General features: G+C 45.5%; 1 protein-coding gene and 1 long non-coding RNA gene across 2 annotated transcripts in view; one reads left to right on the top strand and one right to left on the bottom strand.

Moving 5' to 3' along the window:
* LOC120981392 overlaps positions 1 to 16,723 on the bottom strand; it is a 643,721-nt gene that overhangs the window by 408,451 nt on the left and 218,547 nt on the right. The gene's annotated exons all lie outside the window — the stretch shown is intronic.
* PPP1R13B (protein phosphatase 1 regulatory subunit 13B) overlaps positions 14,716 to 16,723 on the top strand; it is an 82,349-nt gene continuing 80,341 nt past the window's right edge. The window contains exon 1 of the mRNA XM_040410874.1: positions 14,716 to 14,891. Within this exon, the coding sequence (XP_040266808.1) occupies positions 14,883 to 14,891 (9 nt within the window). The 5' untranslated portion in view covers positions 14,716 to 14,882. The remainder of the gene's footprint in view (positions 14,892 to 16,723) is intronic.

Genomic DNA, 16,723 nt, shown 5'->3' with positions numbered 1-16,723 from the left:
GTGTGCACAGCCCCATAGAAATTAATGGGTCAGGATTCAGTGCGGGTGCAATGCGTTCACCTCACGCATCGCATCCGCGCGGAATACTCGCCCGTGTGAAAGGGGCCTTATTTATTGTACACATAGATGTAAACTACAAATAAAATACCATTAAAAAAACCTGAATAAAATAGAAAATAAAAATAGTGCAGTTAAAAATATATAAATACGTCCCCTATGGTAGGGATTCTGATCTGGAAATCTGATCACATGTAGTGAGCCGATTATGCCAGGTTCATTACACTAATCCTTAGACAGTACAAAATAGCCAAAATAATCACATAATCAAATATAGTTGCGATATGGTTTTTATACAGATATGCACTCGATCCCAACGCAGGCCAGTAAAAACTGCATGAGCAAAGACAAGAAATACATTGGATTCCACTCCATCTTTTGGAGTTATCCCTATTATATATGGGGTCATAGAGTATTTAAGAGTGACTGACGACATGGGGGTCTTACCACTGAAGAAGGAACAAGGTGAATGATCCAAAACGTGTTTGGTTTCTGTATACCCCCTATGTACATGACATGGATTCCTGCCTATGAATAATATCGTATGGAGCGCTCGAGAATTATCTGCATTGAAAGTTGAAAGGCGGACTCATTTATTCCCAAGTGGCACGCCGACCGCACGGGACAGGCATTTCGCATTCGGACTCACGGATAGGAGGAAACACCCGGAGGTAAGATCTTTCTGCGCCCAAGACCACGTGGGATGCCACGGCAGGCACTAGATCCCGGCTCCTCTGAGAACTGAGTAATAATATTGCCCTAGTCCGTGTGCACACTATTGGAGAACATTGAATATTGACACCTTAACCCCTATATGGACTGAATGCTTGAATATGAACAGATAGCGATCGCATTGCTAAACCACTTAATGGACATAAGCGGTATACTTCTCAACATTTAATACGGATTCTCATTCTTCTCCCTATATATGCATATTGGACATTATCTCTATATACTCACCAAATGCCCTAATGGTGGGTTAGAATGAACCTACATAACGAATGGATGTAAACTAATATTGCAATGTAACAGGCTGCGCTCGCCACAGTGTAACTGCAGAGATACTGTTGATTCAATATTTACGGTAATATAACTGTATAGACAACATTGATACAGTACTCAGTGACAAATTGAGTGAATCGGGTAGTCATTCCTGAACCTGGCATAATCGGCTCACTACATGTGATCAGATTTCCAGATCAGAATCCCTACCATAGGGGACGTATTTATATATTTTTAACTGCACTATTTTTATTTTCTATTTTATTCCGTTTTTTTATGGTATTTTATTTGTAGTTTACATCTATGTGTACAATAAATTATTTCTCATTGTGATTACGGAGGCAGAGTGCCAATATCTTCTAAAGGTTTTTATTAGAATTTTTTTTATCAGTGACGGGGTGAGTGACAGAGATTAGTGCACCTTTTCCTAGCAATGTGCAGGGAAACCACCTGATCTCTACATAAATTAAAGATGAAGCACTCTTGAAAAAGGAGTACCTTGCAAAAGTATGAGAACCCAAAGAGATTTGAGGGCTCAGATAACTTTGACCAAGGTCTCAGACAAAGGGTCTATTCACACGTCCGTTTTTTCTTTCCTGATCTGTTCCGTTTTTTCAGGAACAGATCTGGACCAGATCTGGACCCATTCATTTTCAATGGGTCCTGGAAAAAAACGGACAGCTCAATGTCAGATTTTTTCCAGGACCCATTGAAAATGAATGGGTCCAGATCTGGTCCAGATCTGTTTCTGAAAAAACGGAACAGATCAGGAAAGAAAAAACGGTCGTGTGAATGGACCCTTAGGCCTCATGCACACGACCGTATTTTGTTTCCGTGTCCGATCCGTTTTTTTTGCGGATAGGATGCGGACCCATTCATTTCAATGGGTCCGCAAAAAACGCGGACAGCACACCGTGTGCTGTCCGCATCAGTATGTCCGTTCCGTTGCGCCGCAAAAAAAATAGTGCAGGTCCTATTTTTTTCTAGTTTGCGGATAAGGGTAGGCATTATTACAATGGATCCGCAAAAATAACGGATCTGCAAAAAAAACGGATGCCATACGAAACATCATCCTTTTTTTTGCGGATCAGCAATTTGCGGACCGCAAAACACATACGGTCGTGTGCATGTAGCTTTAGCCTGTTAGGGTAAAGGCTTGTTCACAGTCATCATTAGGAAAGGCCAGGTGATGCAAATTTTAAAGCTTTATAAATATCTAACCTTGTGCCAAAAAACAGAAGCCATGGTTTCTTCTAAGCAGCTACCTAACACTCTGAAAATGAAAGTGGTTAAGGCCCACAAATCAGGAGAAGGCTATAAGAAGATATCAAAGCATTTTCAGGTTGCTATTTCCTCAACGCGAAATGTAATTAAGAAATGGCAGTTAACAGGAAGAGTGGATGTCAAGAGAAGGTCTGGAGGACCAAAAAAAATTCAGAGACAGCTGCTCGTAGGATTGCTAAAGGCAAATCAGAATCCCTGCTTGACTGCAGAAGACCTTCAGGAAGATTTAGCAGACTCTGGAGTTGTGGTACATTGTTCTACCATTCAGCAACACCTGTACAAATATGGCCTTCATGGAAGAGTCATTAGAAGAAAATCTCTCCTGCGTCCTCACCACAAAATTCAGCTTTAAAACTTTGCAAAAGAACATCTAAACGGGAAACAAGACCTGTGGACCGATGAGGGTAAAATAGAACTCTCTGGTCACAATGAGCAAAGGTATGTTTGGAGAAAAAAGGGCCCAGAATTTCATAAAAAGAACACCTCTCCAACCATTAAGCATGCAGGTGGATCCATCATACTATGTGCCAATGGCACAGGGAACATTTTATGGGTAGAGGGAAGAATGGATTCAATGAAATTCCAGCACATTCTGGAAGCAAATATAACAACTGTAAAAAAGGTGAAGTTGAAAGGAGGATGGCCTCTACAAATGGATAATGATCCTAAACACACCTCAAAATCCACAACAGACGACCTCAACATCACTGAAAATCTGTGGATAGACCTCAAAACAGCAGTGCATGCAAGACGGCCCAGAAATCTCACAGAACTGAAAGACGTCTGCAAGGAAGAATGGATGAAAATACCTCAAACAAAAATTGAAAGACTTTTGGCTGATACAAAAAGCGTTTACAAGGGGTTGCTACTAGGCATGAACCATGCAGGGTGCCCAAAGTTTTGCTTCCGGCTTTTTTGTTATTTTAAAAATGTAAAAGAATAAAAAAAAAAAAACGTTTTGCTTAAAAAACAAAGGGAATGTGTCATCTTAAAGTTTATGACCCTGATTTATCATACCTTCACTCCACAATTCTGGCATCAAAAAGTTTTCGCACTCGCTTGTGCAAAATTTTGCAGCTTTTTTGCACTCGTTTGTGCAAAATTTTGCGACTTTTGCGCTTTTACACCACTTACTCCAGGAAAAGTGGGTGTGGTTAGCTATGTTAATGAGTTTCACTCCGGATTTATCATTGAGACTTTTTTTTTTTTTAAAGTCGCAATCTCTCTTCAGGAGAGGGGTGGAGTAGAAAAACTGGAGGAGCCTCTGTAGACAAAAGTGTTAGGTTTAAGCATAAGACAAATTTATCAAGTAACATGAGACATTTGATAAATGTGGCATAAAGTACTCCAACACAGACTCAAGCAAAACTGTGTTTTGGAGATCATTTAATCTTGAACTTGCTTAAAGCGGCTCTGTCACCCGGATCAACCCTACTCTACCAGGCAAATATCATGATAGGTTTGATGATGCTGATTAAAACAATACCTGTCTTATGTCTGTCGGTGGTAGCTTTGTGGAGAAAAATGAACTTTTACAATTATGCAAATTAAAGTTCGGACACACCTTCTCATTCAAAGAGTTTTCTTTATTTTCATGACTATGAAGGCATCAAAACTATGAATTAACACATGTGGAATTATATACATAACAAACAAGTGTGAAACAACTGAAAATATGTCATATTCTAGGTTCTTCAAAGTAGCCACCTTTTGCTTTGATTACTGCTTTGCAAACTCTTGGCATTCTCTTGATGAGCTTCAAGAGGTAGTCCCCTGAAATGGTCTTCCAACAGTCTTGAAGGAGTTCCCAGAGATGCTTAGCACTTGTTGGCCCTTTTGCCTTCACTCTGCGGTCCAGCTCACCCCAAACCATCTCGATTGGGTTCAGGTCCGGTGACTGTGGAGGCCAGGTCATCTGGCGCAGCACCCCATCACTCTCCTTCATGGTCAAATAGCCCTTACTTTCAAAGTTTTCCCAATTTTTCGGCTGACTGACTGATCTTCATTTCTTAAAGTAATGATGGCCACTCGTTTTTCTTTACTTAGCTGCTTTTTTCTTGCCATAATACAAATTCTAACAGTCTATTCAGTAGGACTATCAGCTGTGTATCCACCTGACTTCTCCTCAACGCAACTGATGGTCCCAACCCCATTTATAAGCAGATTGATATACAGTTTTATGGTAAAAGATTCAGTATAACTTGTAATTTACTCATTTATATCTCTGCTCATTCTGGGCTTTGAAGTCCAGGAGGCGGTCCTATCAGTGATTGACAGCCTTCCCTCTATGACTGTGAATACAGAGCGATAGCTGTCAATCACTGATAGGACCGCCTCCTGGACTTCAAAGCCCAGAATGAGCAGAGAGTTAAATGAATAAAATACAAGTTACACTGAATCTTTTCTCATAAAACTATATATCAATCTGCTCAGCTCCTCCTGCTCTATAACATGCTGCCTGCAGATTAATTTGCGTTTTCATGGTGAGAGGTTCCCTTTAAGCACTGTCAGGAGGTATGAAGGAGGATCGGAGTATATTAAAATCCCTTGAGGAAAATGAGTGGAGAATCACACCAGGCACCTCATACCTTCCGAAATTTAGAAGGGCATCTCTTATGTTTATACACGAGTTGTTCAAAAGGTGTGATAGCATTGATATCAGCTCACCATTTAGAGATGGTGGGAGGATGAGATTCCATTCATTTCCGCTTGATGGTCTTCCTGGCTATGAAGAGCTTCCTTCAGAAAAAAAAGGGTATGATGGGGTCAATGATCTTCCTGCAAATAAACACACTTTAGCCTTCCAGTAATATCAGAAAGGACATCGACCTCTCCCTCCCAGAACAAACACACATAGGAGAGCTGCTACAGATATCGGACCTGGAGTAAGGACAGGCGATGGTACAGGCGATGGACCTGGAGTAAGGACAGGCGATGTAGATGGAGAGAGGCCCATTCTATGAAGTCTCACTGGAGTTTAAAGGAGCTGTCCACATTCAGAAAAACATGGCTGCTTTCTTCAGAAAACGGCATCACCCCTTGTCCATGGGTTGCAGCTTGTATTGCAGCTTGGCTCCATTGGAGTCAATGGAACAGAGCTCCAATACTGCACACAACTGTGAACAGATGTGGTGATATTTTTGGAAGAAAGCAGACATGTTTTACTAATCCTGGACAGCTCCTTTAATAACGGTGATGGACTATACTTAAATCAGTTTATTGATTAAGAGACACACAAGAGTAAAGCTGAAACCTCCTGCCAGTCCTCTTGTGATAGATCGGGAATATGGGATTTCCTTTTACACTTCCGCAGGAAGGGGTGCACTTAGTATCTTGGCCTGAATTAGGTAAGTATATATAGCATATATATGACAAAAAAAAACAACTATCAATGGGTAATTAGAAATACAATACTTCTATGAGGTTCCGGAAATTCACCATCTCAGGTGCAAGAAATAAAAAAAAGAGTCCCATGGAATACAGTACATTCAGAAAGTCTTCAGACTCTTTCACTTTGCAGCGTTGTATTAAAGTAAAAAAAAAAACATCAATTTTTCCCCCCATCATTCTGCACTTAATAAATCCTAATGACAAAGTGAAAACGGAATTTTAGAAATGTTTGCAAATTTATTAAAAAGGAAAAACTAAAATTCTGAATTGAAAGAAGTATTCAGGACCTTTGCTATGATACTTGACATTTAGCTCTGGGGGTCTCTAGATCATCTTTGAGATGTTTGTAGACCTTGACTGGAGTCCACTTGAGGTAAATTTAGTTGATTGGACATGATTTGGAACCCCTGTCTATATACTGTAAGATCTCACAGCTGACAATGCATATCAGAGATGGGGCTGTGTACAGGCACAGATCTGGAGAAGGGTACAAACACATTTCTGCTGCACTGAAAGTTCTCAAGAGCACAGTGGCCTCCATAATTATTAAAAGCTTGGAACAACCAGGACTCTTCCTAGAGCTGGCCGCCCCACCAAACTAAGTAATTGGGGGAGTATGGCCTTAGTAAGAGAGGTGACCAAGAAACAAATAGTCACACTGAGTGAGCTCATAGGATATGAGATAGGAGAAACTTCCAAAAGGTAAACCATCACTGCAGCACTCCACCAATCTGGGCTTTATGGCAGAATGGCCAGAAGGAAGTCTCTCTTCAGTAAAAGACACATGAAAGTTTACAAAAAAGCACATAAAAGACTCTCAGACTGTGGGAAACAAGATTCTCTGGTCTTATGAAACCAAGGTTGAACTTTTTGGCTTCAATTCTAAGTATCATGTTTGGAATAAATGAGGCATTGCTCCTGCCCAATACCATCCCTACAGTGAAGCATGGTGGTGGAAGCATCATGGTGTGGGGGTATTTTTCAGTGGCTGGGACAGGGAGACTGGTCAAGGTTGAGCGAAAGCTGAATAGAGCAGAGATATTTGTAATGAAAACCTGATCCAGAGGGCTCTTGACCTCAATCTGGGCCGAAGGTTCACCTTCCAACAAAATAGTGACTCTAAGCACAAAGCCAAGACAACACAGGAGCGGCTTAGGGACAATTCTGTGAATGTTCTTGAGTGGCCCAGCCAGAGTCCCGACTTGAACCCAATGGAACATCTCTGGAGAGACCTGAAAATGGCTGTAACGAAGGCCCTCACCCAACCTGACAAAGCTTGAGAGGATCTGCAGAGAAGAATGGCAGAAAATCTCCAAATCAAGACCGGAGGCTGTAATCACTGCCAAAGGAGATTCAACTAAGGCTACTTTCACACTGGCGTTTTGAATTCCACTTGTGAGATCCGTTTCAGGGATCTCACAAACGGTTCAAAACGGATCAGTCCAGCCCCAACGCATTCTGAATGGATAAGGATCCGTTCAGAATGAATCAGTTTGGCTCCGTTCTGCCGCCATTCCGCTCTGGCGATGCGGAGCCAAACGGATCCGTCCTGACTTACAATGTAAGTCAATGGGGACGGATCAGTTTTCAATGACACAATATGGTGCAATTGAAAACAGATCCGTCCCCCATTGACTTTCAATGTAAGTCAGGACGGATCTGTTTTGACGTACTTTTTAAAAAAAAAATAATGCAAACGGATCCGCTCTGAACGGATACCAGCGTTTGCATTATAGGTGCGGATCCGTCTGTGCAGATACCAGACGGATCCGCACCTAAACGCAGATGTGAAAGTAGCCTAAGTCCTAAGTAAAAGGTGTGAATACTTATGTCAATGCAAGATTTTATTTTTACCTTTTTAGTAAATTAGCAAACATTTTGAACATTGTGGGGGACATTTACTAAGCATGTTGCGCCAGAATTATCGTAAAATGCGCCAAAAAGAACAGCATTTTGATGTGCGGCAAATATATCAACTGTTTTCTCCAGAATTTTCACCATAATGAGTGCATCACGCCAGAAATGAGTTATAAATGTCAAAGTGGGGGGGGGGGGGGGGGGGGGGGGCTATCAAAGTAGCACATATTACGCCTTATTTATCATCCTCTTAGGGCTCATGCACACGACCGTATGCCCTCCGAAACATACGGACCGTGAGCGGGCCATATGTCCCAAAGCGGCATACATCGTGCGCACAGCATCATAGGCTACTATACTACATATGATCTTATGAGTGCAGGACAATAGTCCCGCGGGCGGCCCGATGCGCACAGCATCACAGTAACCTATGATGCTGTGCGCTCCCGTGCGCACGATGTATGCCGCTCCGGGACATATGGCCCGCTCACGGTCCGGATGTCTCGGAGGGCATACGGTCGTGTGCATGAGCCTTTATCGGCAGAAATGGCTCAAATTGTAGCGGACAATTAAACCAGCTTTTTATCAAAAAGTCGCATTTATGAAAAGAAAACCAACTCGTCGTGGGAACAAGTGATAGGTTAGTATTAAAACAGGACGCAGTAATTTTTATTTAATAGAAAGGAGCTAAAATACAGGGTTTTGCAATTTTCCAGTGGAAAAGTCGCAAATATGTTTTAAAAGTCTCAAGTGCGGTCTGGCAGGGGTGGCTGAAGTAGAGCATTTCGGTTTTAAAAAAAATTAACATTTTAGTGCCATTGGCATTAAAATGTTGCAAATCGAGAGAAATAGGCGGATAAGGCTATTTTCACACTTGCGGCAGTGTGATCCGGCAAGCAGTTCAGTCGTCGGAACTGCCTGCCGGATCCGCCAATCTGGATGTGACTGAAAACATTTGTGAGACGCATCCGGATGCGGATCCGTCTCACAAATGCATTGCAAGAACGGATCCGTCTCTCCGCTTGTCATGCGTATTAGTGCCGGATCCGTCTTGTATCTTTTTTCACATTTTTACTGGTCTGCGCATGTGCAGACCGGAAGGACGGATCCGGCACTAATACATTCCTATGGAAAAAAAGGCTTCTGAAAGTCCTGAAAAGTTAAAAAGACTGAACTGAAGACATCCTGATGCATCCTGATCAGATTGCTCTCCATTCAGAATGCATGGGGATAATCCTGATCAGTTCTTTTCCGCTATTGAGCCCCTAGGACGGAACTCGATGCCGGAAAAGAATAACGCTAGTGTGAAAGTACCTTAATCAAGTTTATATTTTAAAAAGTCACATTTTAAAAGTGGCACGCGCCTTTTGATATACGAGGTCAAACAAACCACCACTTTTGATTTGTAATGTTAGTATTTTTGGGGCGCAAATTACGCCATTGTTGATAAATGTGTGCAAATTGATGGGGAAAAATTTGAACCTTTCTTTTTTTAGTTTAGCACAAAGCTGCAATATAACAAAACACGAAAAAAGTGAACGGCTCTGAAGACTTTTTTGCACCGCATAGAGAAAATCTACTCTTACGGTAAATTCCTGAACTGCTCACACCCCACCCGCGTTACCTTACTACACAGCCATGTCACTGCTCCAGGCTACACAAACGCCTCGATATTAAGTGCTCTTTTTGTGCTACTAATTTAATAGCTGTGAATTATAATTATCCATCGAGTGATTAAGAAACTGATCATATTACCAAGCGTCTCCTGGCTGCAGCCGCTAATAGGTTAAACGTTGGCACAAGCACTGGCAGGCCCATACAAACCCAGCATTCTTCACACGAGGCAATCCCATGATCCTAGGATCACCCTTTGCCAGGCAACGGAAATTGCTATAAATTAGCGGCAAAACCTGTATACGTTACAGAGGGTGAAATTCACGGAGAAATGTCACGGCACGTACGCAGCAGAACGCGACGCGTAAATTCTGTTACATGCGAATATGATTTTGAAAGACTAATCCACATGTACTATACCTTAAATCCGCACCAAAGATACACAGCCATCCCTCCGCGCCTGATCGTGATCTTAAAGGGGTACTCTATTTCCATCAGTGCCATAGACCTTATTATAAAGCCCCATTGACACGACCGTGCCCGTGTTGCGGACCGGAAGCCGCCGTTCTGCAAAACACGGGCACTGACTGCATTGTGGTGCAGACCCCTTGACTTGAACGGGTCCGCGATCCGGAAGCCCCTTTGTGTGGGCTTCTGGGTCCATGCCTTAGCACCGTAAACGATAAGACACGGCCAAAGATAGGACATATCTTGCGGATCACACACCCATTCCAGTCAAGTGTGGAGTTCACACAGCCAGTGCCCGTGTTTTACGGACCTGCGGCTTGGGGCGGCCCTATCGTTGTGCGAATGGGGCCTAGGGCTGGATTAAAAAATCTGTTTTTTTTGAGCCAGGAGTGGATTCATAGGAAGGGGATGTATAAAGGCAGGATTATATGTCTTCTTCCTGTTGGATCCCTGTCTGTCTTTGGCTCACAAATAACCCCCCAAAAAAACAGCATAAGGGGCCGTTCACATGGCGGATTTTACTGTGGAATTTTGGAGCGGACAGCCACACCAAAATTTTGCCAAAATCTTGCTGGCAGCCGCATTCCTTTCACTCAGTTTAATCAGAGGCTATGCTGATCATCATGAAGCGGCGGCTGAACTGTTAAAATGGATAAAATGGATGTGAATGGGAGGCAGAAGTCACATGGCTGCTGGCGGGATTTTAGTGCGGCTGTCTGCGCCGATATTCTATGGTAAAACCTGTGGTGTGAACAGCCTCTAAAAAAAGGCAAAAGATTTTGGTGCGTGACTCGACTCAATTAGGGTAACCCAAGGACGGTGCTGTAATGGAGGTGGACACAACACAGTACGAAGAAACATCTTTACTCCAGTTGGGGCAAGAAGCTTAGTGGTTACAAACAATGGCACTGGAGGTGGCGCTTACAGTCACAAGTGGGCACACAGCTTGGCAGTTACATGTATTAGCACACAGCTTGGTGCTTACGGTCACAATTTGACACAGCTTGATGGTTATAGTCAAAAGTGGGCACACAGCTTGGCAGCTACATGTACTGGCACACAGGTAGGTGGTTACAGTCACAAGTGAGCACACAGCTGGGTGGTTACAGTCACAAGTGAGCCCACAGCTAGGTGGTTACAGTCACAAGTGAGCCCACAGCTAGGTGGTTACAGTCACAAGTGAGCACACAGCTGGGTGGTTACAGTCACAAGTGAGCACACAGCTGGGTGGTTACAGTCACAAGTGAGCACACAGCTGGGTGGTTACAGTCACAAGTGAGCACGCAGCTAGGTGGGTACAGTCACAAGTGAGCACACAGCTAGGTGGTTACAGTCACAAGTGAGCACACAGGTAGGTGGTTACAGTCACAAGTGAGCACACAGCTTGGAGGTTACAGTCACAAGTGAGCACACAGCTTGGAGGTTACAGTCACAAGTGAGCACACAGCTTGGCAGCTACATGTACTGGCACACAGCTAGGTGGTTACAGTCCCAAGTGAGCACACAGCTGGGTGGTTACAGTCACAAGTGAGCACACAGCTTGGTGCTTACAATCACAAGTGGGCACACAGCTTGGTGGTTATAGTCACAAGTGAGAACACAGCTTTGCAGTTACATGTATTGCCACACAGCTAGGTGGTTACAGTCCCAATGAGCACACAGCTGGGTGGTTACAGTCCCAAGTGAGCACACAGCTAGGTGGTTACAGTCCCAATGAGCACACAGCTTTGCAGTTACATGTATTGCCACACAGCTTGGTGCTTACAATCAGAAGTGGGCACACAGCTTGGTGGTTATAGTCACTAGTGGAGTCGGTTATCTGATTAGTTCTATGTAGTTAGGGATACACAGCTGACAGTCAGCTCTGGCGCCGCTTACCTAAGTATGAGGGTATACGCAGCCGATAGTGTTGAGCGAACTTGTGTTTTTAAGTTCAGCGTACTGGGTTTGGGTTATCTAAGAATTCCGTTATGGATTCCCCTACCATGGACCATAAGTTATGGTCCGTAGTAGTGGAATCCATAACTGAATTCTTAGATAACCCAAACCCTGAACTTAAAAACACAAGTTCGCTCATCCCTAGCATCACCTCTGGCACCGCTTATTTGGTTACATCTGCAGAGGGGGGGGGGGGATGCGGTTGATCTACTTCCTTCTATGGTGGAGGGACTACACTGCTGCCAGTCACACCTGGCCCCCCTTATGTAGCTACTTCTAAGTGGCAGGAGATAAGCAGCTGATGGGCACTGCTTATCTACTTACTTTTTTGCAAGAGGGGAGAGGCTGCTGATCCTTAATGGATTGGATGGAATAAGGAAAATAACAACTTGCCCAGTCCCTGTTCAGTGGAGTGCACCCACAGACATGAGGTCCAGACGTGTCTCGGCCATGTTCTGGAAGGTGCCAGCAGGGCCCTTTCTACAGCCGGGCGAGGGGTGCGACCGCACGGGGCGCATCACTCAAGACAGAAGATGGGGGCGCCGTCAGCAGGGCCCAGCACCGGAGGGGGGCCCTTTCTGTCCGGAGGGAGCAGGAGTGGAGATGAGCGCTTCCATTGTGGAAACGCTCCTCTCCATATTCATCTGTATCGCCGTCCTCAGGACAGCGATACAGATGAACGGTGCGGAGGAGCAGGGGAGGGAAAGGGCGTCTCCCTTGCCCGTTCCTCTGATAGGCTACAGGCCTAGTGCCTGTAGCCTATCAGAGGCCGGTACAGGCGGCGCGATGATGTCATCGCGCCGCCTGAGCAGTACAGAGTGGGACTCAGGCCGGAAGAGGCCTGCATCACATCACTGACAGCAGCATAAGGTAAGTATATGTGTTTATTGTTTTTATTATTTATAGTATACTGTGGCAAGAAGGGGGGTGGGGGCCCTATATACTGGCACAATATGGGGGGCACTATGGAGAAGAGGCGAAGCACTATGGGGGCCCTATATACTGGCACAATATGGGGGGGGGGACTATGGAGAAGAGGGGAAGCACTATGGGGGCCCAATATACTGCCAAAATATGAGGGGGCACTATGGAGAAGAGGGGAAGCACTATGTGGGCCCTATATACTAGCACAATATGGGGGGGCACTATGGAGAAGAGGGGAAGCACTATGGGGGCCCTATATACCGGCACATTATGGGGGGCACTATGGAGAAGAGGGGAAAGAGCACTATGGGGGCATCTACTGGGGGCCCTATGTACTGGCACGCATTATTGGGGGCTCTATGGAGAAGTGGGGGGAAGGAGCACTATGGGGGCATCTACTGGGGGCCCTATATACTGGCACTCATGGGGGCTCTATGGAGAAGTGGGGGGTAAAGGAGCACTATGGGGGCCCTATTTACTGGCACGCATTATGGGGGGGGGGGGCACTATGGAGAAGTGGGGAAGAAAAGCACTATGGGGACATTATATAGGGGCATTTAATACTGGCACCCATTCTGGTGCCACTATGGGGAAGGGGAGAGGAGCATTATGGGGGCATCTATGTGGGGCATTTTTATACTGGCACATTATGGGGAAGGGGAGAGGAGCATTATGGGGGCATCTATGTGGGGCATTTTTATACTGGCACATTACGGGTACGGGGAGGAGCACTATTGGGCATCTTCTGGGGGCACTATATAGGATTATTTTATACTGGCACAAATTATAGGGGCATTGGGGGCACCTAAGATCAACTGGAGCCACTAAGTGTTTTTTTCTAGTGGCACACAGTACAGGCCATTGTAACACATGAGGGCTCTACTCGGGGCACTAAGATTTTTTGTTTTTGTTTTACTGACACACAACGGGGCATTTTTTGCACTGTCACACATTATAAAGATAATTATTACTACCAGGGGCATTATGGTGGGCTTTATTACAACTGGGGGACTATGGAAGCATTATTACTTCTGGGACACAATTACTGTAGGAGCACTGTTACTACTAAGTGCACTCTGGCACAGAATTATTACTATTGTTGGGGGCACTGTAGGAGCACTATTACTGTGGGGGCGCCCTGACACAGTACCAGCGTAGCACAGTTATTTTTGGGGGACATTATGATGACACTATTTGCTGGGTGCAGTTATTTTTTAGAGCATTGTGTTCCAATAGTTATTGAAGGGGGCGCTATCTGTGTGTAACTAGTATTTTCAGGGGGTTTATAGGTTTAGGCAGTATCGTTTTGGGGGTGCATGATGGGATGTTGAGAAGGTGGGAGGATGATGGAAAAGTAGGAAACTAAGATGTCTGTCTGTCTAACTCTGCAGAGAGAAGAGATGGCTGAAAGAAACCATCATGGCGGTCCGGTCTGAATGGAGAAGATAAAGAAAGAGAACGTCTACATCAGAGGAGACGTCACTGGATGTAAGAGGTGTGTGGTGATTCTGGCAGGCTGTTCCAGCAGAGAATTCACTGGATCCGGCACTGTCTGCAGATTGAATGCCCGCCGCCACAATCCCTTTTTTGATGTTCACCCTGTTGGTAAATTTCCCTAGAAACTGCCCTGGGTGCCAGTCATGTGACCAGCCGTCAGTGAGGCTCTAGTGCCGGCAGTAACGGGTTAATACGCCCTCCCACCACTACTCCTGCTTCCTGCCGCTCAGACAATGACAGCGGAGCCGCCAGACGTCCTGAGTCACCGGCAGCACATGTCCCCGCAGCCGCCCCACACCTGAGCGGCGCAGCGGGGCGGAGCCATCTTGCGCTTCCCCGTTCCCCTTCATTCCTGACATTCCCCTCTGCAGACGTCACGGCAAACCTGCCCGAGACCCCGCCCACCTGTCAATCACGGCCGCCTCTGTCAATCACCACAGAGCCAGCCGTCAATCAATCATCTCCCAGCGCCCATCTCACTACCTGAGCCCCGCCCCCTCCGCATGAATCTCCCTATCCCCGCCCCCCAGCTCACCCCTCCTCCCAAGCGCCGCCGCCGCCGCATCCTTCTCCTTCTCAACCTGTGTCCCTACCTTATCCAGCCCCCCCCACCGCCAGGAAGGAAGGAAGGAAGGGAGGGAGGGAGCAGCAGCAGCGGGAGGAGGAGGAGGAGGAAGCGGGAGGAGGAGAGGCCTGTCCTGCGGATCCGCAGCCATTTCGTGCTTGGATTTTCCCAACCTGATTCCTGGAGCTGAGTGCAGGACGCTGAGGGCGGGGGTGGGGGGGATACAGCCCACACACAGGGCGCCCCCAGCTGTCACCGGCGGCAGGAGCCAGCGCTGTCTGCAAAGATGATGCCGGTAAGAGCCGCCATGTGTATACAGCAGCATAGATGTGTGCGGCACCTGTGCCGATAGTGCATGGTGCATTGTATGTTTTTATATGCATTCTGTATATAATGCAACGGTCGGTATTGCAGCCTGCCATATCATCTATCGATGTCCTATATCTAATATCTGTCTATTATCTATGTCCTATATCTAATATCTGTCTATTATCCATCCTCAGCCCTGTCCATTACATTGCAGTGCTTGCTCAATGAAGGGCACTGCAGCGTCCGCTCCTCTGGATGGGAGGATATGAAGCTTTTCCTGTCATTCTTATCCTAGCTCTGGCTGTAATATATGATGGCGGCATAGGGGAGGGTGGGCTAAGGCCTGGGGGGTCTTGTCTGACCAAAAGCCGCCCTGGCCTGGGCACAGCTACACGCGTCGGACTGGTCAGCCAGGGGTTAACGGTATCCTGAAATTCTGGCTCCACAGGGTTGTCACTGTGATCCATTGGTTGGCTTGGGATTCTTTAAAAAAAAAAAAAATTGTGGTTGGTTGACATAATATCTGTATTATTGTATGTACTGTACAGGAATAGTGTAGTGTGTTGTCATGGGCACCTTTGATGGTTGTGTTGGGGGGGGGGGCAAGGCTTGACAGGCGCCTGCTGCAGCTACACGCGTCGGACTGGTCAGCCAGGGGTTAACCGTATCCTGTAAATTTGGCTGCTTGGGGTTGTCATTGTGATTTTTGAATATTTTTTATTTTTTTAAATCTTTTTGTGGTTGATTGACATAATATCTGTATTGTATGTACTGTACTCCTAATCTAATGTACCCCTTTAATGGCGGTCGGTGTAGGGGACCAAGGCCTGGCGGTCTAGTATGACATGACCGTACTCGCCCAGGCATTGACAGGTGCCTGCTACAGCAACATGTGTCAGACTGGTCAGTCAGGGGTTAATGGTATCCCTGAAAATCTGGCTGCTCTGTGTTGTCATTGTGATGCGTTGGTTTGCTGGTGATTTTATGTCTTTTTTTCAGTTGATTGACATTATTATATTGTGTGTGTGTGTGTGTGTGTGTGTGTGTAGTATACAGCCGATATGATAGGGTTGGTGTAGTGTGAGTGTTGTCATGGGGCCCCTTTCCAATTTTTGAGTTGGGTTAAAGATTGCAGGTGTAGTATATACTGGTCATGATGAGGTATATAGTGATGTGGTTGCTTTTTAGCCAGTGATTACATTGCGGTGTGCGAAAGCTACACTGAATGAATACAAGGGCCCCGTTTAACTGACAGATGCCCACAGAGAGGCCCTTTGGCATATGCCCGTCTGGTGTCTGTTGGCATACCGGTTTAGTCTTTCTTGTACAGAATCAGCCCATATGGAAACCTATGGTTGACAGATGCCACTGTATGTGAACAGCACCTCACCTGTCTGTACGAGCGGGTGTATAAACGTATATGGTGATCCAGTATTATACTGCAATATCATGTCATGGAGAAATATATAAAACTGTATACAAAACCTAAAATGAAAGGTGAATGTATAATTTACTCTTATATCCGTGTTGTGTGAGGTACCTGCGTTGCTGGTTCGATATCGACGCTATTCGTATTTTTGCGGATCCACAATTTGAAGACCGCAAAATATATACGTTCGTGTGCATGAGACCTAATCTGCAGTGTGTGAACATCTCCCCCTTGTCTGCTCAGGCTTCTGGTTAGGGGAGAGTCCCGACGGTTTGACAACTGCCGGATCATTAGATGCTGGATTACAGGATTTTTCTCTGTTAGATCTGCTATACAGTATATTATAGCAGTTTGGCGGTGGTATTACATATCAGTGGTATTTGTCTAGG

Source organism: Bufo bufo, chromosome 11 (assembly GCF_905171765.1).
Source record: "Bufo bufo chromosome 11, aBufBuf1.1, whole genome shotgun sequence".
NCBI lineage: Eukaryota > Metazoa > Chordata > Amphibia > Anura > Bufonidae > Bufo > Bufo bufo.
This window is presented reverse-complemented; position numbering and strand designations above follow the sequence as displayed.